This window comes from Camelus dromedarius, chromosome 16 (assembly GCF_036321535.1).
Source record: "Camelus dromedarius isolate mCamDro1 chromosome 16, mCamDro1.pat, whole genome shotgun sequence".
NCBI classification, from domain to species: domain Eukaryota; kingdom Metazoa; phylum Chordata; class Mammalia; order Artiodactyla; family Camelidae; genus Camelus; species Camelus dromedarius.
The window spans coordinates 41,883,503-41,907,600 of NC_087451.1; the positions used below are offsets into that span (position 1 = coordinate 41,883,503).

At 51.6% G+C, this 24,098-nt stretch overlaps 1 protein-coding gene and 1 long non-coding RNA gene across 2 annotated transcripts; one reads left to right on the forward strand and one right to left on the reverse strand.

The window, feature by feature from the left end:
• Positions 1-459: 459 nt before the first annotated feature.
• On the reverse strand, positions 460-17,896 carry LOC116157790 (uncharacterized). Its single transcript, XR_010384600.1, has 4 exons — positions 17,800-17,896; positions 17,651-17,715; positions 10,685-10,773; positions 460-641 (listed from the first exon to the last, which is right to left on the reverse strand). It is a non-coding gene; the product is annotated as an uncharacterized LOC116157790 (long non-coding RNA).
• Positions 13,119-20,166, forward strand: WNT9B (Wnt family member 9B). Its single transcript, XM_031468777.2, has 3 exons — positions 13,119-13,530; positions 14,970-15,235; positions 16,102-20,166. The coding sequence occupies exons 1-3, from the start codon at positions 13,119-13,121 to the stop codon at positions 16,573-16,575; spliced, it is 1,152 nt and encodes a 383-aa protein (XP_031324637.2). The 3' UTR covers positions 16,576-20,166.
• The last annotated feature ends 3,932 nt before the right edge of the window (positions 20,167-24,098 follow it).

Here is a 24,098-nt window from a genome sequence, read left to right on the forward strand (position 1 = left end):
GTAGTCCATGGTCAAGTCACTTGCCTCCAAGGTCTTTAGTACCTGGGGGGCCTAAGGTTCCCTAACCACTGGTCCTGGAAGTCTAGGACTACTCAAGAGCTCATATTTTGGCTCAGATGGCTTGGAATTCTGCAAATGTTAACTTCTGTGGTGTTTTATAAATGAACATTCACTGTATTATATGATGAGCTGGGTACATGATAGTAGTCGTCACCCAATCCAGTCATTTAGTCATCCTAATGAATTTTATAACCAGAAATAGTTCCTGTGGATGAAACTTTTAAAATTATAGTTGACTTTGGTGGTGCTTTTTTATATGTGTGACCTCTGCACTGTTTGGGTTTCTTTCCTATCTAGGGATAGTACAGAGAAATTTATGGAAGCACAGGCTTTTGAGTCATGCAGACTTTAGTTTGAGTCCCGGTTTTGCCTCTTGCTAGCTGTGACTTTGGACACATGTCTTACCATTTTGGGGCTTTGGGTGATAATAATACCCATCCTTAAAGGCTGGTGTGAGGCTTAATTGAGACAATGAATGAAAGGACCTGATAGGGTACCTGGCATACTAATGACTCAGTACAGGCCCACTTGTGGTGTTGCTGGGGTTCTAACCGTCTTCTCGGGTTGTGGAGGTGTCATCACTGTGAAGAAGCAAAACACAGTATTAATTTTTTCCAAATCACCATTACATACAATAAAATGCATGCATTCTAAGTGCACAGTTTGGGTGTTAACAAATGTATACTCCCATGTAACCACCACCACAATTTTTGTATGGAACAGTGACTTCACCCCAAAGGGTCCTTTCTGCTCCTTTGTAGTCAACACTCTCCCACCAGCCCCAGGTCACCACTTCTCTGCTTTCTGTCACTTTAGATTAGTTTTGCCTGTTGTAGAAGTTCATATAAATGGAGTCATATGGTATATAGCCTTTTTTTTATGCCATTTTTTAAAAAAATGGGACTCTTTCTTGATCTATTAATGTACCTAATTTAGGGCCATGCACTCATTGACCTTATGACTTCTTTTTAAGGATATCTTTTTTTGGGGGGGATAACTAGGTTTGTTTGTTTATTTATTTGTTATAAAAGGAGGTGCTAGGAATTGAACCCAGGACCCCGTGCATGCTAAGTATGAATTCTACCCCTGAGCTATACCTCCCCCTCCTTATGTAGCTTTTTGTATCTGAATTCTTTTGCTCAAAATAATGTTTTTGAGATGCATCCATGTCATTGCATGTATCAGTAGCACATTCCTTTTTCTTGCTGAGTAGTATTCCGTTGTATGGATGTAGCATAATTTGTTTATTTATTCACCAGTTGATGGACATTTGGATTGCTTCCACATTGGGGCTATTCCAAAGAAAGTTGCTATGGACATTCATGTACATGCCTTTTTGTGGACATATGTTTTTATTTCCCTTGGATGCATATCTAGGACTGGATTTTTGGATCATGTGTATGTGTTTGACTTTAGAAGAAATGGTCAAATGGTATTCCAAAGTGGTTGTACCATTTTACACAGTAATGTAAGACAGTTTCAGTTGCTCCATATTCTTGTCAGCTATCAGTCTTAATTTTGGCCACTTCAGTGGATATGTATTAGTATCTCATTGTGGTTTTAATTTGTGTTTTTCCATTGATGAATCGTGAGTTGAACATCTTTCATGTGTGTGTTGATCATTTGGATTTCTTTTTCATTGGATTCTTTGTCTTTTTATTATTGAGTTGTAAGAGTTTTTTTTTTTTTTACATATTTTGGATATAAATCCTTCATCAGAAAGTATTAACAATATTTTATCCCTATCTGTAGCTTGCCTTTTCATTTTCTTATTACCTTATGAAGGACAGATCTAATTGTGATGAAGTACAACTTTTGAACTTTTTCTTGTATGGTTTGTGCTTTTTGTCTGTCTTATCCAAGAAATCTTCGCCTGTTGGAGGTTGCAAAGATTTCCTCCTGTGTTTTCTTCTAGAAACTTCATAGTTTCAGCTTTACACTTAGGTCTCTGATTTTTATGAGTTAATTTGTGTGGATGGTGTGAGGTAAGGATTGACGTTTATTGTTTTCCAGGTAGATATCCCCTTATTCCAGCACCATTTGTTGAAAAGATGATCCTTTCATCATCATCTATGTTGCAAATTAATTGATCCAACATATTAGGGCTTATTTCCAGGCTCTATTCTGTTCCACAAATTTATCTTTAGGCCAGTACCACAGTCTTAATTACTGTAGCTGCATGGTAAGACTTGAAACCAAGTACTATGAGTTCGTCCTTCTTTTTCAAAATTGTTTTGGCTATTCTAGGTCCTTTAAATTTTAGCATCAACTTGTCAATATCTACAGGAAGGCTTGCTGAGATTTTGATCGGGATTGCACTGAATCTATAAATCTATTTACAGAAGATTGGCATTCTAACAATTTTGAGTCTACTGATTTATAAACCAGCCATATGTCTCTTTTGGGGGATTTTAAAAATTCTATCAGCAATGTTTTGTAATTTTCAGTGTGCAGGTCTTGAAAACATTTAAAAAACTATTTCTAAGTGTTTCATGTATTTGGATTTTTTAAAAACAGTTTTAGGAATTGACTGGGTCCTGAGAAAAACAGAGTTGGAGGGAAGAAAGGGTAAAATAAATTTTATTGCTTTGAGATGGTAGACTGTAAGCCAAACATCACTGATAAGAATCATTGTATTTGGGGAAGGAATTTAAACTAGCTTGTCTCTGGCTGAGCTGTAACCCCTGAGGAGTTGGGCTCTAGAGTCAGGGTCAAACCAGCCTCCTCAGTGGAAGGTGATGGAGTTTCTGAGGCTGAGGATGGGAAAACAGAGGTGAGAGAAGCAAAGTGGGGGAAGGAATCTCCTAAGGAAGAGAGGTCCTGGTGCCTCAGATAGAAGGTGGGCTCAAGAGGAGGTAGGCCAGGTGCTGTGAGGGAGACCCTCACCCGGGCATCAGCCTGAGCAGGATGGGAGGCAGCCCAAGACCCTGCTGTGGTGTAAGGAGCACTGGACTCAGTCACACAGATCAAGTTCAAATCCTCCAGCCAGCTACTTTAACTGTAGCCCAGGGCAAATCAGTTAGCTGCTCTGACCTCAGTTTTCCCACCAATAAAATGGGCTAATCCTTACCTCATTGGGTAGTTATGATGGTTTTATGTATATAAAAGTGCTGAAATGTTATCCATATATATGGAGTCCGAGAAACCTAGTGGTCTGTCTTAGAGCATCCCAACTTAAAGGAGCATCTTTTTGACATCTGTTCCTTCCTCTCTTCATCTTTATCCCAGTCACTGTGTAATTTGAATCCTTCCTAGGCTCAATACTTTGTGCATAATCTCATTTAACCACTGTAGCATCCCAGGAGGTAGGTGCTGATATAATCATCCTCATTTACAGGTGATGGGGGAGAAAAGCTCAGAGAGGCCAAGTGCCTTGCCCAAAGTCACAGAGCTAGTGGCTGGCAGCACCTAGATTTGAAATCCAGTCTGTTAGAATCCAGAGCCAACCTCTCCATCCCTGCCTCCTGCTGCCTGTTGATCCCCTGCTGAGGCCTGCCTTCCCCTGGGCAGCTCTGACTCTCTGAGCAGCCCTCCACCCTGTAGCCGACACCTTTCACTTGGCATATGTTGCAGGTATCTCTTACACTGCATGTCTTAAACTCTTGGCTTGTTACCCAATGGTTTACACGCTTATGTCTCCAGTCCATGCATAGCTCCCTTTAAACAGAAGTCTTGGGGCCCTGTTGTTGGATGACTCCTCCCACAGTACCTAGCATTGCCTTCTAGTCCACAGTGAATGTCTGGGTGGGCTGTCCCCTCTCCCTTTTGCTGATCCTTCCTCTCCCCCAGAACCTCCCTCTCTGCCCCATCATGTTTGCTCTCTCTGCCTGACTCCCTCAAGGACACACTGCTTGGTCATGACCTGGCCTCTGTCAGGCAGGATAAGACCTAGAAGCAAAGCAGAGAGCAGACACTTGCTCCCATCAGACTTCAGAAGTCAGCCACACCTGGCCTTCTGTGGGAACCCTGGGGGCAGCGGAGATGAGCGGGGAGGTGGGACAGACACCTCAAGCCCAGACCCTCTCACTGGAGAGACCAGAGAGGGAAGGTAAAGAGTCTCAAAGAGCCAAGGGAGAACTGAACCGCCATATTCAGTCAGTCCTGAAAATTCCCCAGAGATGGGTTTTAGGGCAAGAGTAGAGAAGGTTTGCTTTCCCCATAGTTCCAATCCTTTTGAGGCCAGATACATTTCAGAATTCAAGAAGTTTCAAGTTTTAGAAAGATCATATGATACATACGCCACATAGAATATAACATCCCTAGCAAGGTATAGGTAGTCCCCAGTAATCAGACACAATTAGTTTTGCAGAAAAACATTTACCTGTTGGGATAAATAAAGACCATAAATATTCTCACTTTGGTTCAAGTCAAGTCTTGCTGCCATATGAGTTCACCACCAATGGGCAAAAAAAAAAAAAACAAAAAACAAAACAAAAAAAAAACTGTAGTTGTCTGAGCTTTCTGGAGTCTGGAATTGTGGATAAAATTTTGTGAACCTGCAGTAAACTTTCAGCACGTGTCACCACAAGAGGTTGTGCAAGCCGTTCTAAACAAAGTCTTGGGCCAAGTTCTCACTGTGTAGCAAAGGGAGGCTCTGGCTGCCCAAGCCCAGCTTGTCCCTAGAAACTGAGGTTCATAGGGAATCAGCCTGGCTCTCCCTGTCCCGTGGGGGTTGAGCTGGTCGGAGGAGTCAGAGTCTGACTGACCATGGCCAGGCTGTCCTGAGATCTTGCACTGGGGAGAGCTCATGCTGCCCATCCCAGTCTAAGGGCAGGGGAGGCCATGGCCTCAGGCAAGCTACTCCAGAGCCACACCCTTCCAGAGCCTGCTTGAGTTTGGGAAGGTTTGGTGGCAGTGGGGGGCGTTAGGTGACCCCTGTAACCTGGGACTAAGGCGGCAGGGAGGCCAGTGATATGGGTCTAGGGGTGGGAGAGGCTGAGGGAGAGTCTGGAGCTATACTTTCTGCTTGGGGCTAACATCTGAGAAATGTATGCAGTCAGCAGGTGTCTGCGCTGGGGGACCTCAGCGTGTGAGAAACCAGGACCTCTGCCAAAGGGCTTCCAGGCTACTTGGAGAGAGTGTACAGCCCTGAGGAGGAATAAAAAAAGTGTGAACCATGCAGATCTAATGGTACTATATTCAAAAAAGTGGGAGAAAACAAAGAAATTGGATGGTTGAGTAGGATGGGGCTGGCAAGTAAGGAGGACTTCCTGGAAGAGGCAGACAAGTATCTTAGCCTACTAGAGCTGAATGGGGCCTCATGATCACCTTCCCCATTCCCTACATTTTCTTGAGTCAACTCTTGAAAAAGGCTGTGGCTATAAAAGAGTCCAGGGGATCCATGAGGGCTTTTGATCTGGGAAAGGAAACCCAGGTAGCAGTGACAGCACGAAGAAAGGCATGGAGTTTGGACTAAGTTGGCCATGGCAAGAGGACAAGGAGGAGATCTGCCTGGCCCGAGGGGAGGGACCTTCTGCTACAGCCCTGGTTGGCTCTGAGTCCAGGACAGTCTGAGGTGGGAAGCTGTTCTGGTCCTGCTCTGGAGGACCCTGCTCTGGAGGACCCTGCTCTGTTTCCAAAGAAGCCCCTTACAACTCCATCCATACCCGGGGCTGTCCTGACCCCTCTGGCCCTACTAGGCATATTCAGGGAGTGGCTCCTTGACCAGGTAGGAGATTCCTGCTATCCTTGGAGCTGAGGGGAGGGGTGTGGGGGTGGGTGGGCCATCGCTGGGATCTGCAGGAGGACAAGTGGAGTCTGCAGCATGGAACGTCTCCTCCTAGAGCATGTGCAAACAATAGAATTGTCCTCATCACAGGATGATCATACACAAGGCATTCCCCAGGGGCCTGGCTCTTCCAGAGCCTGCCACGCTTGTTAGTTGGTCAACTTACTATGGTTGAAAAAAATGGGCCAAAGTTACACAGCCCATGAGCCGGGATCCCATGGTTAGAGCAGAACGGGGTGAGGGTGTTGCTTGCTCCAAGATGATATAGCCTTGATGATGACTCGCCTTTCCCTGCAGTCCCCACCCTGGGCCCCCTAAACTATTCGTCCCCTGGGTCAGGGCTGGGTTTGTGAAACCAAGAAGCTGGGGAAGCTTGTCTTAAGGCTTCCAGCTCCCCTCTTCTCCTGCCCTTCCATTCCTCCCCTGAGGCTTCCCTTTTCTCTCTTCTTCTCATGATCCCAGACCTCTCCTTTGAGCTTCCTTCTGTTTTAGCAAAGTTATGTCCTCAGGCACTGGCATAATTATATCAGACTCTCACACTTGAGTATGGATTGACAGGCCACTTCTCTACACTTTATTTCTGACTCTTGACTAAAAAGAAACAGAGTTTTAGACCAGAGTCCTTCTCTCCCTTTGACTGCCCGGGAGGCCAGAGGAGTCCTGACCAGGCTTCCTTCCCTTCAGTCCTACCTGTCTTGTGTTTCTGTCACCCTAGATGTTTGCTATGGTGATGGCTGATTTTTCTTCCCTGAAGTGTTACATTAAAACTGAAAGCGGAGACCACCAGTCTTAACAGAAGCAATCAGGAGACCTGAGGCACAGTCCTAGCCCTGCCACTAACTCATTGGGTCATCTTGGACCAAAAAATCTTACGTGAACTTCCAGGGCACCAGGCAAGTCAAAACAGAGACCTGCATACTTGGCAAACCTCTTGCCCTCCTGCCTGCCCCTAGAAGCCTCTGGGATACCTTCCCAGGTGCCATCAAGGCAAAATCTCTGGACTGGGTGATCTTGGATTTCCCCAGCTCTAGAATATAGTGATTCAAATGGTGTACATTTGGACCCAGCCAGGGAACTGGGGGAGATGTTTATAATCTCAGACACGTGGAAGGAAGGGATTCCTCCATACAGGATTGACTTTGGGTACCCTCTGTGACCACCGTGCCACCTGATGCATGCATGCCAGGGACAAAGGCTTCCTCTAGTCAGCTTCAGCCTGAGCCAGAGTGGAGTGGGAGGGAGGCAGGAGGGAGGAAGGGGGAAGCATTTCCTCCACAGATGTTGCACTAAGCCATGCTCTAAATACCCAAGATTGTTGAGATGCAAAGCACGCTTGTTGGACAGGCTGCTGGCTGCCCACTTAGCTCGTGAGCACACGTCTCCACGATGCCATCCTCAGCAGGCAGTCCGGTTGGTGGCTGTGAAACAGGAAGTGGAGCTGTTCTGGGAGAGACAAAGCCCACAGCTGGACCAGGCTCTTTTCTCTCTGCACCAGGAGTGGGGTGGGGGACGAGCTCTGGGGTGGGCTCTGGGGTAGGGGGAGGTGTGATGATTCAGTCCCTGAGGTGGGTTCTGAGGCTAAGAGTGGGGAGAAAAAGATAGCTGGACCCAGGAGGGGCTGAGGGGGACCCAGACAGGGAATTAGTGAGTGGTCTTCTTTGGCCTCAATCTGAAACTCAGTCAAATCCTTTATATTGCTATTTAAATAAATGAGTGAGTGAGTGAAAGGAGTGGTTAGGGGGAGTTAGAGTAAAGGTGGAAAATGGTAACTGTTGAGGATGCTCACTAAGGACATCTTCTTGGAGGAGGTATGAGGGGACAGCGAGTCTTGTCGAGGAGAAAGGAGTCTGAGAGATGGAGGGAGGGGTGTGCTTCTCAGCATGTAAACCTTGGGGTCCCTCAGATGATAGGAGGGGAAGGGGGCCAGAGGTGGGTGCTGAGGGGCCCCCCTCCCTGAAAAGGGACTGCCTGGAGCAATGTGCCCTCTCTTCCTGGGCCAGACACTGCCCTCGCTAGCTCTCTCCTGCTGGGAAGACATGGGGAGTGGAAAGGGCAACAGGTGGGGGAGTGTGAGTGTGTGTGTGTGGGGGAGTGTGTGTGTGTGTGTGTGTGTGTGTGTGTGTGTGTGTGTGTGTCGGGGAATTTAGTGAGGGCGGGAAAGGTGGACTGAGATATTTGAGATGAAAGCACAAAAGAAGCACTTACCATACAAATGGCCCTGCAGCGGAAGCCTGTTATCAGGATCATCTAACAGGGTTTTGTGGGGCCAAGGCCAATGCTCCAGGCAGGGCAAGGCTTTCCTGGTTCCCAGGTAACTACCTGCAGTTGGCACGGACCATGGTGCCAGGCACAGCTCCTGGACCCTCCAGCTCAGGGTCCAGACAGGCTGGCACGACCTGGTGCCCTGGGAATTGCCAGTCTTGTCCTGCACCGCCCACCTGCTCACCCACCACAGCGTGGGGGCGGCCTCCTCTGGAACCATCAGACCCTCTGGAGCAGAAACAAGGATGGGGGTGGGGGTGGAAGAGCAGAGCCAGGATACCCCTGGTGATGGGAAGTGCTCTGCACCTGCCAGGCTTTCCCCAGGGAGCTGGGCCTGCCCCCTAGACCTCCCTCCTGCCCCTCCCCACCCCAGGCCCCCCACTACAGGCAGAACAGGACTAGCCAAGGAGTCCTGATTTGGGTCCCTGAGCAGCTACTGATTGTTCCTCTGGCTCAAAGCCTTCTCCTTCCCCTAGCCCTTGGGGCCTGGGGAGAGTTTGGAGTGCTCCTGAATCCAGCCAAGTTCCCTCCAGCACAGCCCCTGACACAGAGTAGATGCTTAAGAACGACACTTCCCTGGAGCTTACTGCATGCCGGGCACCATTCTAAGAGCTTTACAAATGATCATTCATTTAATCCTCACAATAACCATGTCAGTAGGTATTATGATTATCTGCATTTCACAGATGAGGCACAGAGAGGTGACATGCCTTGCCCAAGGTAGCACAGCTAGTAACAGGTAAAGGTGGGATTTGAACTGAGGCAGTCTGGCTCTGGTCATGATCTCCCACTAGTCAATGTGTACTTGTTAGATAGAACGAGCTTAGGGGTGAGCGGACATCTCTGGGTTCACCAATGGGTGAGGGCAGACCTGGGACCAGACTACCCCAGGCAACAACAGCCCTGGGGGCCCAAGGTCCTTGGATTCCCACACTCCAACAGGTGGTGGGTGATCATTCCAGGGTGGGCTGTAGTTCTTTTGAGGGGTTTGGTGGTCCCTGAGATCCTGTTGACGACAGACCAAAGCAGTCTGCTGGGAAGCTTCGCCAAAGCCTGGGAGAACTTACTTTTGTTTCCTTCAAGGTCATCCCAGATGGGGCAGTTTTAGCCAAAATTGTAGATTGAGTGGGCCTTGGACAGTGTGAAAGGAGGCAGGGGCCGGAAGGGCCAGGTGTGGACAGAGCAGGTCTAGAGGGTAGAATGTGAGATGAAGTCCTAAGGGCACCTGGACTTTTCCCACTTTGGAGGGAGACGAGGTGGCTTGGGAAGTGACTGGGGAGGCTCTGGGGTCAAAGCCAAAGGCATCTCATTGTGTGGCATGGGGGCTTCCGGTCTTCTTATCAACCTGACCGCCGAGGGCCACGGGCTGAGGGTGTAGAGAGTAGAGGGGTACAGGCTGGAGGCAAAGAAGAGGAAAGTGGAGCTGGTCACGTGGGGTTGTTGCTTTCCTGATGGGAAAAGAGAGGCTGGAAGTCAGCCTGGGAGAGCCCAACAGGAAGCAGGAATGGGGGAAACCAGCTGGGTCATAGCAGGTGCAACTTATGGTGGGGGGTCGCCCCAGGCAGCCCAGGGGCACTCAAGTCAGGCAGAGGCCTGAGGGTGATCTTGTCCGCCAGCCCAGAAGGGCAGTTAGCAAGTTCGCAGATTATCCGTCCTCTGGTCTTTGGTTCAGAACACTGGTCACTTGCTTGGCTGATAGCATCTCATCTGACTATGGAGCAGTGTCTTCATTAAAACCCCAGATTTTGTCTGGATTCATTAGACTCATGAAGCTCACTCAGTCTTCTCTGGTTGTATATCTTACCCTCAAGGAGCTCAGCTAACACATGCGTAACTGAGAGTTTTGCAGAGGGGCCTGGTGGGTGAGGTTCTCAGGCTCCGGGTGCCAGAGAGTACAGTTTCTTCAAGGGGAGGTGATCATGCCCACTGGCCCTGGAACAGATTGGAATCTGGAGCAACTAGAATTCTAAAATCCAAGAAGAAACCATCTCTAGCAGACGCCATGGCATCTGCAGGGCATTCGCTAGCATTTGTTTAAGGAAATCAGTTGAGATGTTTTCTAAATTTGATGTCATGGCATTATTTCTTCAAAGGAAAAATGATCCCAAACCACAACAGAAAACAAATAAAAGAGAAACTGGGTCCTGGAAGTTCTCTCAGTTGTCTTCCTAGGCCCTGTGGGGGTCCCTGAGGCAGTGCAAGGGGGCCTTTTTCAAGAGCATCCCTAGGCAGACCAGGGCCCAGGGCAGCCTGAGGCTTCTGTGCGGTTGGCTGCCTTTCCTGACCATTAATCGCTACTAAGTGTCATTACTGCTAATAAAATTAACCGACTTTATACTGGACTCCTGGGGCCATCAATCACAGGGTCTATTACACAAAATTAAAAAAACAGGTGCCTGTTGATGGGGGGAAAAGGTGTTTGCTGAGCCTGGCTCACAGGTGCAGCCTGGGGTATGTACTGTACTCCACAGCTGTCAGAAGGTGGTGATCAGGGACGGCACCCTTAGACAAACTGACTCCCAGCCCTGACACTGTACTACACATCAGAGTGTCTCAAGCAAGAACATAGCTGACTCAGGAAGACTCTGAGGTCAGGGGCTGAAAAGCTCCCCCAGTTCTCCCTCCCATTCTCACCTCTGTTTCTCTCTGTGTTTGGTTTATTCTTTTTCTGTCTCTTTGGACCAGCTTTCTCTTTTTATCTCCTGAGTTACAAGCCCAGTCACCTAAAGAAAGAGAGAGAACGTAACTGCTGTATGCTCTCTTTAGTCAATTTCCAAATTCTCAGAGAAAGAACTGATTGGCCCAGCTTGGGTCATGTGATCCTCATTGGTCCAATCAACAGTCTAGAGCAGCAAGATCATGTGGTATAAAATGGCCAACAGGGTAACCATATAGACAGAAGGAGCAGGTAGGCAGTCAACCCAACAGGTGTCTGCAAGAGTAATTTAAAGGGCTTAGTAATAAGCACTCAAAAACGTGGTAGATAGCATTATATAACACAGCTATCATAATATAAAAGCTCTTGTTCTTAAAATGAAATTTAAGACAGGCTTTGAAGGATGTACAGCCATGTTGGCCAAAATTCCCATCACTCTCTGCTTGTTCTCTCATCTGTCAATCAGCTGCTACACAGAAGGTCCCAATTTCTGAAACACAGGAACTATGTGAACAGAAGTTGTCCCTCACACCAGCCCCTGCTGTGGGGAGGGAGACATTTGAGGGGCTGGACGGCTGCTGTACCCTTTGTTCCTGCAGCCCCCGAGCTGCTCTCCACCCTGGAGGCCCATCAGGGAGGGGTCTCCTGGGCTGGAGCTGACATCGGGTTCTGCTCTGGACCTGCCAAGGGTCAAGCTGTAAGGGTTTCCTGTCAGACTGCAGGGAGGGGTTTGGGTGTAGACCTGGTGGACTGGAAATTTACCCATTTGCCCCCAGATTAATGATTAACGGGTCCCTGCCCTCACCCTGTCTGGGAGGGGAGCCCAGGGCCAAGCTGGGCCGGGAGGAGTCTGATAGCATCTGTCTCTGCTCGGGGGTTTCAGAGCTATGCTCCACAGCAGGCTGGCTGCACCTGATGGATGTGGAATCTACGGGCACTTACTTGGGGCACCTGGGGCCTGGCCAGAACCCACACCCTCCCGGGGCAGACAGGGAGGGTGTGGCATCCAGCCAAATGTCCGGGCTGGAGCAGGTGGCTCCAAACAAGAGAGCCATGCCCTTAGCCCTGGGGGATGAGGGCCTCTCTGACCACTCAGCATTTGGCCACAGGACTTGCCTTGGCTGGTGGTACACGAGCCTGAGTGACAAGTGTCCCATCCAAGCAGGAGCTTCAAGAGCCATTGCCTGGTTCCACCTTTGCTCTTTTACCATGGTCTTGAGGCCAGCATATTCCAGAAAGGGACTGCTTCCTCCAGCTTGGGTGCTAGTATATTGTATATTCTACCCATGCTGAGGGCCACTAGGGTACTGGATGGCAGATATTTTGAACTGGGAGAAACATCTCACAGATTGCTTCTGGAGGGAGGGATGTTGAGCTCTAACTGTAGCCCCTACCTTGCTGCTGATCTGCTGTAACACTCGGGATAGTCGCTGCCTCTTCATAAAACCTTTGTTTCCTTGTCTAGACAAAGGGAAGACTCTGCCCAGGTTAGACAGTAAAGCATCTTGCAAAAGGAAAGAATTTTGAGAAACTCCAGCTAGCAGGAAAGAGAAATAGCATGTCCCAGGGCACGGTGGTTAGTAACTTTTCATATAATCTTCCCAGCAGCCCCACGAAGTAGACAAGATCACTCTCCACTTTCCAGAGGAGAAAATCAAAGCTTCTAGGTTACACAGCTAGGAGGCAGCAGTTGGGCTTAGAACGTGGCAGCCTGACTCCAGAATCCATGGACTTCAGATGTAGTAGAACAAGAAGTCTGGAGCTGATGGCCTGATGGAAATGTAGCTCCTTCACCTTCATCCACCTGTCAGTCCATCCACTCATCCTTCCTTCCTCCCATCTCTCTATCCTTCCCTGCTTCCATCCGTTCAGGTATTCCCCAAGCATCACTTTGTAACAGGCATGGAGCGGCCAGATGTTTAAAGATCTGTCTGGGAACTACGGAAACAAGTTAGGTAGGCATGACATTACTTGGGCAGCAACATAACGTAAGGGAGAGAGGGATAACCAGGGAAACTGGCTGGCTGTCTTCTCAATGTCTACATTCCTCTGCCTGCCTCCCTCCTAGGAACACAGCTCTCCCCTCCAGGCAGCAGCCAATGCTACATGCAATATTTCCCAAACTGCCCGGATCGTTCCCCAGCTACCTAGGGAATGTGGTAAATATACAGATTTCCAGGCCCCATTCCAGACAAATGGAAGCAAAATTGCTAAGTATAAATCCTGGGCATCTGTATTTTTAATAAGCCCCCCAAATGATATTTTTTTTTTCTGTTTCGGCAAGTTTGGGAAATAAAGTGGGTAAGCAGAGCAGAGACTGGCTTCTGAAAAACTTGGATCTGAGATCCTGCACTATCCCTTATTATTATAAGCACTTTGGTTTCCTACTCTGTAAAATAGGGGCATAACCCCATGGGGCCAGCCTCCTTCCCAGAAGGACAAATAATGAAGCCCCCAAGAAGGCCCCTTCCCCTCATCTGCCCCACATCTTTAGGGGTTGTCTTCTTTCATCCTCCACTGTCACAACCCCCAAGGGTCACTGATGTCTCTTCTCTCACCCCCTCTAGCTTGACTGGGCGGGAGGTCCTGACGCCCTTCCCGGGGCTGGGCACCGCCGCTGCCCCGGCACAAGGTGGGGCCCACCTGAAGCAGTGTGACCTCCTGAAGCTGTCCCGCCGGCAAAAGCAGCTCTGTCGGAGGGAGCCAGGCCTGGCTGAGACCCTGCAGGACGCTGCACACCTCAGCCTGCTCGAGTGCCAGTTTCAGTTCCGGCATGAGCGCTGGAACTGCAGCCTGGAAGGGAGGACAGGGCTGCTCAAGAGAGGTAGGGAGGGGGGCTGGAAGGAGGGGGGCCTGGAGGAGGGGGACTGGGAGGAGGAGGGCTGGGAGAAGGCTGCCTTTCCCATTACCTAGGCCCCTGTCCCCAGGCCACACTGCCTTGTGAACCCAGCACTGTCCTCAGTAAGAAAGGTCCTGGGAGTTAATGAGGCCCAGTTTTTCCCTCAGGTTTTGGGGAGCAGGGGAGCAAGGAAGACATGCTTGAGAGAGGAGGGGAGGAGGCACCGCTTATTCTTGGAGGAGCTCACAGATGAGATGGGTGACCCCCAGCTCCCTCCCTCAGCCTCCTACACACACACACACACACACACACACACACACACACACACACACACACAAGTATGAGAGCAGATAAATGTGGAAGGAAGTTAATAGTTGGCCAAGTGACATGAGACTGGCTGACTCCTCTTGTTAATTCACTCACTTGTTTCTCTGTTCATCACATTCATTGGTCCATCATTCCCTCCTTCCCTTCCACTCCCACCCTCCCTCCTTCCCTGTCTCCCTGCATCCCTTCATGCGTCCACCCAGCTCTCCCTTCACTAAGCATCTGATGAGGCTCACAGCGAGGCAGGCACTATGCTGGATGCTGGAGGTACAGAGCCAAACAAGACCCCATCTGCCCTCAGAAAGCATACAGCCCAAGGGCACAAAAAGGTCATCGTGCAACCGTATCACCAAGCAACAAGGGGCTTTTACAAAGTGGCAGTCATGGTGGACTGGAGCAGTCCACGCCCCTCTAAGCAAGCTGCTCTCTGTGGCTGGGTAGGGTCTTGGGCAGCACTGATGTCCCCCAACACGCCAGGTGTATTGGAGAGCAGGCAGAAGGTAGTGAGCTCATGGGGAAGGCCAGGTCTGGGCTGTACCCCAAAAGTGCAAGAGTCCCCAAGTGGGTGGATAGTCAGTCTGGGACTAGTAAGGTGGGAGACCCAAGGTCACTCTGTCACTGGACCTACTCCCCAATAGGTAGCAGAGGATGACCTCTGAGAGGCATGAGGAAGCACGGGAAGCCCACAGGGCATATTTCAGAGGATTAGGGGCTCAGAAATGGGTTGGTCCAACTTGCTCCCACATTGGCTTGGAGTCAAGGTCTGTGGTTTAGCCCAGTTTCACTGCTTACCACGTGCCTAAGTCTCTTCTCTGCATCTGTGATCACTAGAGGGGGTACCTCCTGTCCTGCTGCCCTGAGAACCTGGACACACACTCCATAGGGAGCTGGAAGTTCTACTTAAACAGCAACTTGCAGCCTGAGTTTAAGGGGCAGGTGACAGAGAGGCTGCCCTGAGCTGTGTCCTCAGGTTCACACGCCCCTCGTCCACTGCTCACTATGGTGGCTCCCAACACCGTCTCTGTCCTTGGAGGGCAGTGGGCAGCCTCTGAGTCCACTCTCCTCCTCCCTCCTGACCCCCCCGGGGCCCGGCCCAGGTTTCAAGGAGACGGCCTTTCTGTACGCGGTGTCTTCGGCTGCCCTCACCCACACCCTGGCCCGGGCCTGCAGCGCCGGGCGCATGGAGCGTTGCACCTGCGATGACTCTCCAGGCCTGGAGAGCCGGCAGGCCTGGCAGTGGGGTGTGTGTGGCGACAATCTCAAGTATAGCACAAAGTTCCTGAACAACTTCCTGGGGCCCAAGAGAGGAAGCAAAGACCTGCGGGCACGGGCAGACGCCCACAACACCCACGTGGGGATCAAGGTGAGCACGTTCCCAGGTGACCCAAAGCCCTTCCCAGCCAGGGTACAGGGCCGGGGAGCAAGGTGATAGGAAGCCAGGACTTGCCCTGCCCCCAGCAAACACACACAGAGACATTCCTGGATGAACCTCATCCTTTCAACCGACATTCCTTGGGCATCTACTCTGGACAGTTACCAGGCACCAGGAAGTAGGGGAGGGTCCTGGGCCATCTTCCGCGGCTGGGCAGCAGGATGGGGACTTGGTGAGACAGGAACATGTTTGGAGAAGGGTCTCCATTCCGAGGAAGAGCCTTCCTGGATGTCTGCCAGCATAGTTTGAAAACTGACCTGGTACAATCCTCACCCCTCCTCCATTTTACAGATGGGAAGACAGAGGCAGCCCAGAGAGGGGAAGGGATTTAGCTGAGATCACACAGGAGAGGGAAGGCTGGAGGGTAAAATGTATCTAGGTCTATTGGGACGAGAAGGCTGGGAGAGGCAAGGGCTCCATTTTCTTAAGAAATTGAGTTCCATGTTCTGTGTCCTCATCACAGAGTTGGTGTAAACCAGGGCTGCTGTGTTCAGTTGTGCAAGCTGTCTACTCCACAAGAACTCTGGGCCAGGGAAGAGCTGGGGCTGAAGCTGGGGCTACCCTGCTCTTACCAAGGCATGAGGACTGCCTATGCCCAGGGGAAGGGGCGCCTGGAGCTGGTGTGCACTGAGGTGTCACATGGGCCAGCTTGAGTCCTGTCTGCCCCCTCAGGTGGACTTTCCCTGGCCTCTTTCCCATCCTCCTGCCACTCCCCACCAGGGCTGGTGCTCCTAGGGCAGGCTTGGGCCACAGGTCCTGGGCCTCTAACCATGTCTCCCTTCTGCCTCTCCTTGCAGGCTGTGAAGAGTGGCCTCAGGACCACGTGTAAGTGCCATGGTGTGTCAGGCTCCTGTGCTGTGCGCACCTGCTGGAAGCAGCTCTCCCCATTCCGTGAGACAGGCCAGGTGTTGAAGCTGCGCTACGACTCAGCTGTCAAGGTGTCCAGTGCCACCAACGAGGCCTTGGGCCGCCTGGAGCTGTGGGCACCTGCCAAGCCGGGCAGCCCCACCAAGGGCCTGGCCCCGCGGCCTGGGGACCTGGTCTACATGGAGGACTCACCCAGTTTCTGCCGGCCCAGCAAGTACTCCCCTGGCACTGCGGGCAGGGTGTGCTCCCGGGAGGCCAGCTGCAGTAGCCTGTGCTGCGGGCGGGGCTACGACACCCAGAGCCGCCTGGTGGCCTTCTCCTGCCACTGCCAGGTGCAGTGGTGCTGCTACGTGGAGTGCCAGCAGTGTGTGCAGGAGGAGCTTGTGTATACCTGTAAGCACTAGGCCCGCTGCCCGGTATGCCAGCCGGGCACTGCCAGGACCTCCCACGGCACCGGGCCACCTTGAGTCCACCCAGCTGTGCAGCCAGCCCCTCCGGGCAGGTACACGCAGCACGCATGCACTCACCAACCTCCGTGCCGTGCACACGTACTCCTCTCCCCACTGGGCCTTGGCAGCCTTTCCTCCCTCAACTCTCAGCAACAGGAGGTGCGGGCCTTGTCCTTGAACCTGAGGGTCCCCAGCCTTGTTGAGGACTTGGAGCAGGAGGCAGAATGGAAAGGATGTGGAGGGAAACAAGGGAGACCAAGAGGAAGGCAGGACTGAGGATTTGGAGGGGAGGGAGGGGAATATCCTGCCATCTTGATTCTTGGGTTGAGTGGCCTAAAGTCAGCAAGATGCTGGGAGGTGAGCTTCCGGACCAAGAAGGCCCGGGGAGGCAGTGTCAGCTAGAAGCAGAGGCTGGAGTCTGGCTGGGATGGGTCAGCCAGCCCTGGGGCCCTGCTCAGATCACAGTGAACCCCCAGGGCCACAACCCTTCACTCCCCAACCCTGGCTGTGCTGTGCTAGAGATGAGGGGAAAGGCCAGGTGGTTTGGAGAAAGGAAAGCTTAAGTCAGATGTGTGCCCTGGATCCTTGTGTGCTCAATTTGGTTTTTAAAATATGCCTCCATGGAGCCTTCATTCTTACCTCCAGAGCTGAATTATCCACACCTACCCAGCCCTGCTCAGTAAAAGCACCAGTGGATGCAAGGCCGGTAGGAGGAGCCAGTCCCCGGAGTGGGGCTCAGATAGCACACCGAGGTCGCCAGGGGAGACAGTGACCCCTCAATTGCTCAGCCTCCCTTCGAGCCCACTTTGGTCAGCTCGCTGTGGCTGGGGTCCACCCGTGCTGAGGCCCCAGCACAGCTGGCATTCGTGATGCAGAAGAGTTGGTTTATGAGTTCTGATTTGGTTACACTTCTACTCTTCCGGCTACTCTTCTAATTCAGGGTTTTGCCCTGCCTGGAGGTATGGGCGTGGGGAAGTCTTTGCTAAGCCTGGCCCTTCATTAACCAATGGCCCCTCACTTTGGCTCTTACCTGAGGAACGGAAGTGACTGCTAATTTCCTCTGATCCTGCAGACATCTCCAGTGCTACCAAGGTCCTGGGGAGGAGGAGAGAGAAGCTGGTTCATACACATACTCCCCACAGGCACCTCCCCACCTCCCTACATGCACACCCCTTGGACCTGCCAGGCTGAGGGCCCTCACTCAGCAGCACACATCTCTCTGGTTCAGAATCAAGACTCTGCAGGGGTCACTTTGCTGGAGGTTGTGTTCTTTCCCAGAGCAGGGCCCAATGCCAGCTGGGAGGAAGTGACCTCCTCCGGGACGCCCTTGGCTGCTTTGCTGGCCCTGCCGCGCCCTCTGTCAGCTTCCTTTCTCCCTGAACCCAGAGTTGCTGACCCTTTGCTGAGACAGGAAACTTCAGAATCAGCCAAATGCTGAGAAACCATCTGTGCAAGCCCCAGGAAGAAGCCTCTGGGGCTCCCTGTGATCTCCAAGGGTGACGAGAAGCTGCCCTGTCTTTGGTGGATCAGGCGGCCTCTGGAGGGACACTGCAAGGATCTTTGGCTGCAGAGGCTCTGATAAGAAGCCAAACTGACCTGCGACCACCCCCGAGACTGACTTTGCTGACCCAAGCAGCTAGCCCACATCTTGGCAGGAAGAGAAAAAAGGATAGACAGCTGGTTTTCTAGTTTCTTCCACTGCCTCACTACATGGAGATTTTCTCCCTGCCAGCCTGATCCATCCTCCTCCTCTAGGACCCCATCTCTTCCTCCACCCTGGCTCAGCCCTGGGCAAAAGACAGCAGGAAGAGGGGGTCTGATCCACCAACACGCCGTCCGCATCCCAACTCCATGGTGGGCAATGCTGGGTTTGCAGGAAGATAAAGGGGAGACTGAGGGACTAAGGCCATGGCTGGCCACTAACCCTGACCAGGCCAAGGGCAGGCTCAGAGGGCCTTGGCCTATGGGGTCTTTCCTGTCCAGCCCTCTCCCCTCTTCTCTTTCCCTATTCCCACCTCCTTCTCTTCCAGTTATCCCCAAAGGTCCACCTCAGCCCTGCTGTGGCCCCTGGGACCAGTGACCACTGACCCCTCGTTCTACAGCTTTAAGGGAAACAGTCACAGGGTATTTTTGGTCTACCTCACACATATAGTTTTTAGGGCAAAAGAGAATAATTTATATAGCTAAGATATATGAGAAAGTATTTATGCTATTTATATAGTGTCTATATTTTATGGGCAGCAGCTGGGGCGGGGGTTTGTGCGGTCTACTGGAGGCCATCTACCTGGGGAGAAACAGCCTGGCCTGACTGGGACCCCACTGAGCTGGACATCAGGTGGCTGGGGAGGGGGTCTTGTAGGCTCTCATGTCCCTTGACAGGGTCTGTCCAGGAGCCAGTGAGCTGCATCCCCTCCAAGTGTGAGCTCTGATGGGCTTGATCCAGATCCTTCTTGGGAAGTCACTGTAAATTCTCTGCTCTTCCAGGTCCCAGGCCCCCCCTCCTGCTCTGGTAAAACTGTCTCGCTCATGACAACACTGATAACGAGGATGACCACACTTTGCTTTTGTAAAGCACTTTTGATCTTCAGAAACACTTTTGTCCCTATAATCTCACTTGGTTTCCCCATTATCCGTAAATATTTACTGAACTTCTCCATGGGCCAGGCACTATGGGAGGTGACTTACCCTAAGCCCGGGAGCTCCAAAGTCTGGAGACACCCTGAGCCCAAGAACCCAGGGAAGTGGCTGCTTCCCTGGCTGTATGTGACCCTGCCTTTTGGATCTGGACAGCTTGTCAGCTGTGTGTCAGGGGCTGGGGCTGTCTGAGAGGCCTGGAGAGACAAGGACCCAGGGAGGCGACCCCGGGGCTCCACCATCTGGCCCTCTCTCCCGTGCACACTGCCTGAGAGGGTTGGGCTACTTCACAGGACCCCTCCCAGCCCAAAGATGGGTTTTGTTTGCTCTCATTTGTGTTTTTCTTTTAAAAATGATTTGTTTTCCGTTGGATTTTCTGGCTTCTCTTGTAAAATCAGCTGCACTGGCAACCTGGGCCTGCATTTCCCACCCCCCGGCCACAGTCAGCTAGAGAGGGGGCCCCTATCAGACGGGACGCATGGGGCTGCCCAGTACCCCCACCTCACTCACGATGCTCCTTCCTGGCTCTTGTGGGCATGTCATGTCTCTTCCCTGGTCCAGAAAAGCCCAGCTTCCCTGGTGTCCTCCACTGCCTGGCAGACAGAGTGACAGACCCACACCAGCCCTGAAGGGTATTTCTTGCTTCTCAGAGTTTCCTTTCTCAACAGCCATGAACTTCGAATGCTTTCTGTCTCAGCACATTTTACTGACTTACAATGAGAGCTATCGTATATGGAGCACCTGTTCTGTTCATCCAATCAGCAATGGCTTAGGGAGCTCCTCCTGAGCACCGGGCACCTCCCAGGTGCTGCGGTGCGGCAGTGAAGGGGACCAAGTCCCTGCCCCATGGGGCTGACACTCTAGTGGGAGAGAGAGATGATAAACCAATAAAGTACATGTCAGCTCTGTGTACCTATTTTGTCTCGATTACTGCCATAACCCTGCACGTTGGACACAACCACCCCATCTCGCGGTCAAGGCAATGGACGCTGTGAAGGCTCCTGGATGCCACTAGCAAGCCATGGTGTCAGGACTAGAACACAGAGCTGCCAGCCCCCAAAGTGTGAGTTCTTGCCTCTCAGTACTGCTGCCTCCCCTCAGATGCAGGTAGCACAGAGATGGAGTGTCCCATTTTACGGATTCCAGGTAAGCTGTGGCCTAGAGGAAGGAGGTGACCCAACCAATGTCATACACCAAGTCAGACGAGGCCAGAGCTTGGGTGCTCGCCGGGAAATGATAAGTATGCCTAGTGTTCGCATCCTATGGCCAGCAATGCAGGCTGGGGTGGGGGCAGGTTGAGGCAAAGTGGGAGCCTTCAGGGACCTACGGTCCTGTAGGAGAGATGAGAGGCACGGCCATGCGATGGTTTACGCACCAGCCCCAGAGTCCCTCCTTTGGCCACTGCCTCCCCAGCATGCTTTGGGAAGTGTCTTCAAGCAGCTGCTGCTCCTGGCGGATCTGATAGTCCCCTTTCGAAGCAAAGGGGACCAGAGAAGTCTTGTCCCTGCCCTGCCCTAGCTCTTCAATCCTGCTGAGACCCACATGGTGTCCCCTGGGAGGGAGGTCTGCAGTCCAACCATGAGGGCACCCGCATTTCCACCTGCAGGTATGTCGTCACATGTTCCTTCTACCCTGTGTTCCTGGGCTTGGAGCTGAAGTGTCCACATGCAGCAGCGGCTCCCGCCCACCAAGGGATTTCTCATATTTTTCTCATCTGAACCTCATAAGGCAGGCACCCTTCCCTTTTTACAGATAGGGAAACTGAAGCACAAAATGGTGAAGTGGCTCACTGCAGACCCAGTTCTTAGACTCTGTGTTTTTCCTCTCCCACACTGCCTTCAGCCTTCCCCCACCCCCATCTGAGCCTTTCCCTGCTCCTGCCCATAAGCTGGTTCCCAAACAGGCCCTTGGGCCCCCTTCACTCTCAGTGCCGCCTTCCACTCTCCCTGGGGATCAGGGCCTGCTGAGCCAATCACTCCGTGGATACTTCACCTGTGCTGACCCCTCTTTAAAAAACATTCAGCCACATTTGCGCTCACTCTCACTCTTTCTCTCTGTATATACATATATATATGTATATATGTGTATTTATTTTGTTGACCCATTTGTGAGAACATTGCACCAAGACACTTAAATATCTTATCACAAATCTAAGAACTACAACATGCTCCCAAATCTGAGAGATTTAACACTTACACAATGTTATCCACTATATATTCCTTCTTCTAACTTCCCCAATTGTCCCTCAAAATGTCCTTTATAACTTTTTTCCTGATCCGGGATCTACTGAAGAATCGGGCATTGTATTTTGTTGTCATGTCTCTCTAACACCCTCTAATCTAGAATAGTCTCCCTGCCTTCTTTGCTCTCACAACCTTGATATTTTGAAGAGTTCAGGGCAGATGTCTTATAGAATGTCTCTCAACTGAGATTTATCTGATCGTTTCCTTATGATTCGATTCTGGTTAAACATTTTGGCAAGAGGTCTACTTGGTGGTGCGCGTCCTTCCCTGCACGCGTTGCCAGGGGCCACGGTTGGTCAACATTGGTGGTGATGTTGAATTTCATCACTTGGTTGAGGTGGTTTCCACCAGCTCTCTCCCACGTAAAGTTGCCTTTTGCCCTTTGTGGTTCATAACTCATCTGTGGTGTGATGCTTTAAGACCGTGGGACCATCCTGCTGCCCAGCAACATTTTACCCAATAGTTTCAGCATCCTTTGGTGATCCTCACCCAAATCAATTGAAAATGGTGATTATTCTCATTCTATCATCCCTTACCTATTTTTTAGTTGACATTCTTCTCTAAAGAAGAGCTTTTTCTTCTCTGTTACCCTCATGCTATTCCTTTTAATCTTCACAATCACCCTGCAGGGCAAGAAATGCTACCCCCCCCCCAATTTTATAGATGAGGAAACTGAGGTTCAGGAAGCTTAAAATATTCATTGTGTCAGTGGCAGAGCTGGGACTTAAACTCAGGCCTTTGTCATGCCTGAGCTCATATCCACTGCCTTCTAGAACCTTCTCAAATTCCTGAATTTCTTCTCTGATGACTTAGTCCGGAGCAGGGGGTGAGAAGCTGTGCCTTCTCCCAGTGAAATTCCTGTAGGAGGTGGGCAAGGCGTTTAGAGCAGCACTGGTGGGGCGTCAGGGCGGGAGATTTCCTCTCTTGAAATCATGACACAGCCTTGCTCCAGCCTCCCCAAACTGCCTCCCACCTTAGAGGCTCAGCAAAGAGCCTCCCTCTATGCTGCCCTTGCCCCCTCTCTCCTAGCCCTGCCCTGTCCTTGTTGGGCTCCCCACGCTGTGGAACGTGACTGTGGTGACCCCAAGTCCCAGAGCTCCTCATATGGGCCCAAGGTTGAAAACTGCCTACTGACTCCTAAAGACACATGCAATGATCCCTATGTCTGATTTCCATTGGGGAAATATGGTCACGGTCTGGCCAGCAAGGGCAGAAGAAAGGCCAGAGGGATGACCTGTGATTGGAGTGGGGACCCCACCTGCCCCTTCCCTTCCCTTCCCTTTCACTTCCCACTCTTTGCGTACACATCTCACACCTGGTCCCTTCATGTAACTGCTCACTCGGCAAACACTGACTCACCGCCTACAGTGTGCAGGGCATGTGCTGCGGTGCTGCAGTTACAAGACTTAGGCCCCGCCTTTGGGGAGTTGCAGACAAGACAGACGAGGAAAGGGAGCGCTAGAGGTCAAGCGCTGTGAGAGGCAGCTGACTGCACCGGAACCTGGGTGCCGGCTTCTCAGATCATCTCATTTAACGACTACGATTCCCACTTTATAGAGAAGGAAGGTAAAACTCAGAGAGGCTCCCTGCCATGAGCAATGCCCTACAATAAACAGCAGCGCTGGAAATTTACCAGCCCCTTCAATCTGCTTCTCCCACAGTGCAGGGCATGGCTTGTGCAAAGGCCTGGGCAACAGGGAGTAGGTGGCGTCTGGGAATCAGAAGGATTCGTTGTCGCCCGTGGTACCTTCCTCCCTCTCCTGTCACCTGGCTTCTCGTCTTCCTCTTCTCCCCTCTCCTTCTCTCCCCTCCCTGCATACCTGCAGAGCTGAGGCTGACTACCTCTTAGGTGTCTTATCCCTTCTTCTCCCATCCCTCCTCGAGTCCCCAGGGGCTGTGGGGCCCGAATTCCTCCCTGGCTCTCTCGGGCCCATTAGTGTGTTTAAGGGGAGCTGAGCCTGGCCTCTCCTGCCCTGCCCCCACTACAGAGAGCGGATAGTTGAGAGCTGGTGGCCAGTCAGAGTGGCAGGAGAACCTGACCCAGCGTCCGAATTCCTGCCCCCCTGTCCGAACAAGTCCAGGGCAGCCAACAGTAGCCCCTGGGGTCCCCGCACCCCTTCCCGCACAGCCCCTCCCCTGGCTGACAGGCCCTAATCTCAGCTGTCTTCAAGCAGCCAGCCCTCCAAGCCTGGGGTCACCTGACGCCAACACATTTTAATTCAGAAGCTGATTTCTGCTTGTTGGCAACATGTCATTTCTGAAATTGCTTTCTCTGCCCAGAGGCAGGAGATGTCAGAGCCGCGCAGGTGTTACGGCGGTGCCGCCCCAACCCCCCAAGTTCAGGAAGGATTAAGGGGCGTGGGGGGCGCACATTAGATCCTCAAGCTCTGCTTCTCATATTTCCCCAAGGGCCAGGGGGGCCAGGGATGGGGGATGCTGGGAACAGCCTCTGCTTTCCTCTCCTGCCCAAGACGGAGGCCCTGAGTTGGGGAAATGGAGTTGCTGTTGCCATTGGTATTGACAATATTAACAGCAGGTCATTCTGAGCATGTTCTGTACCGGGGCCAGGTACCCTGCAAAGTGCCCCTTATGCACTATCAT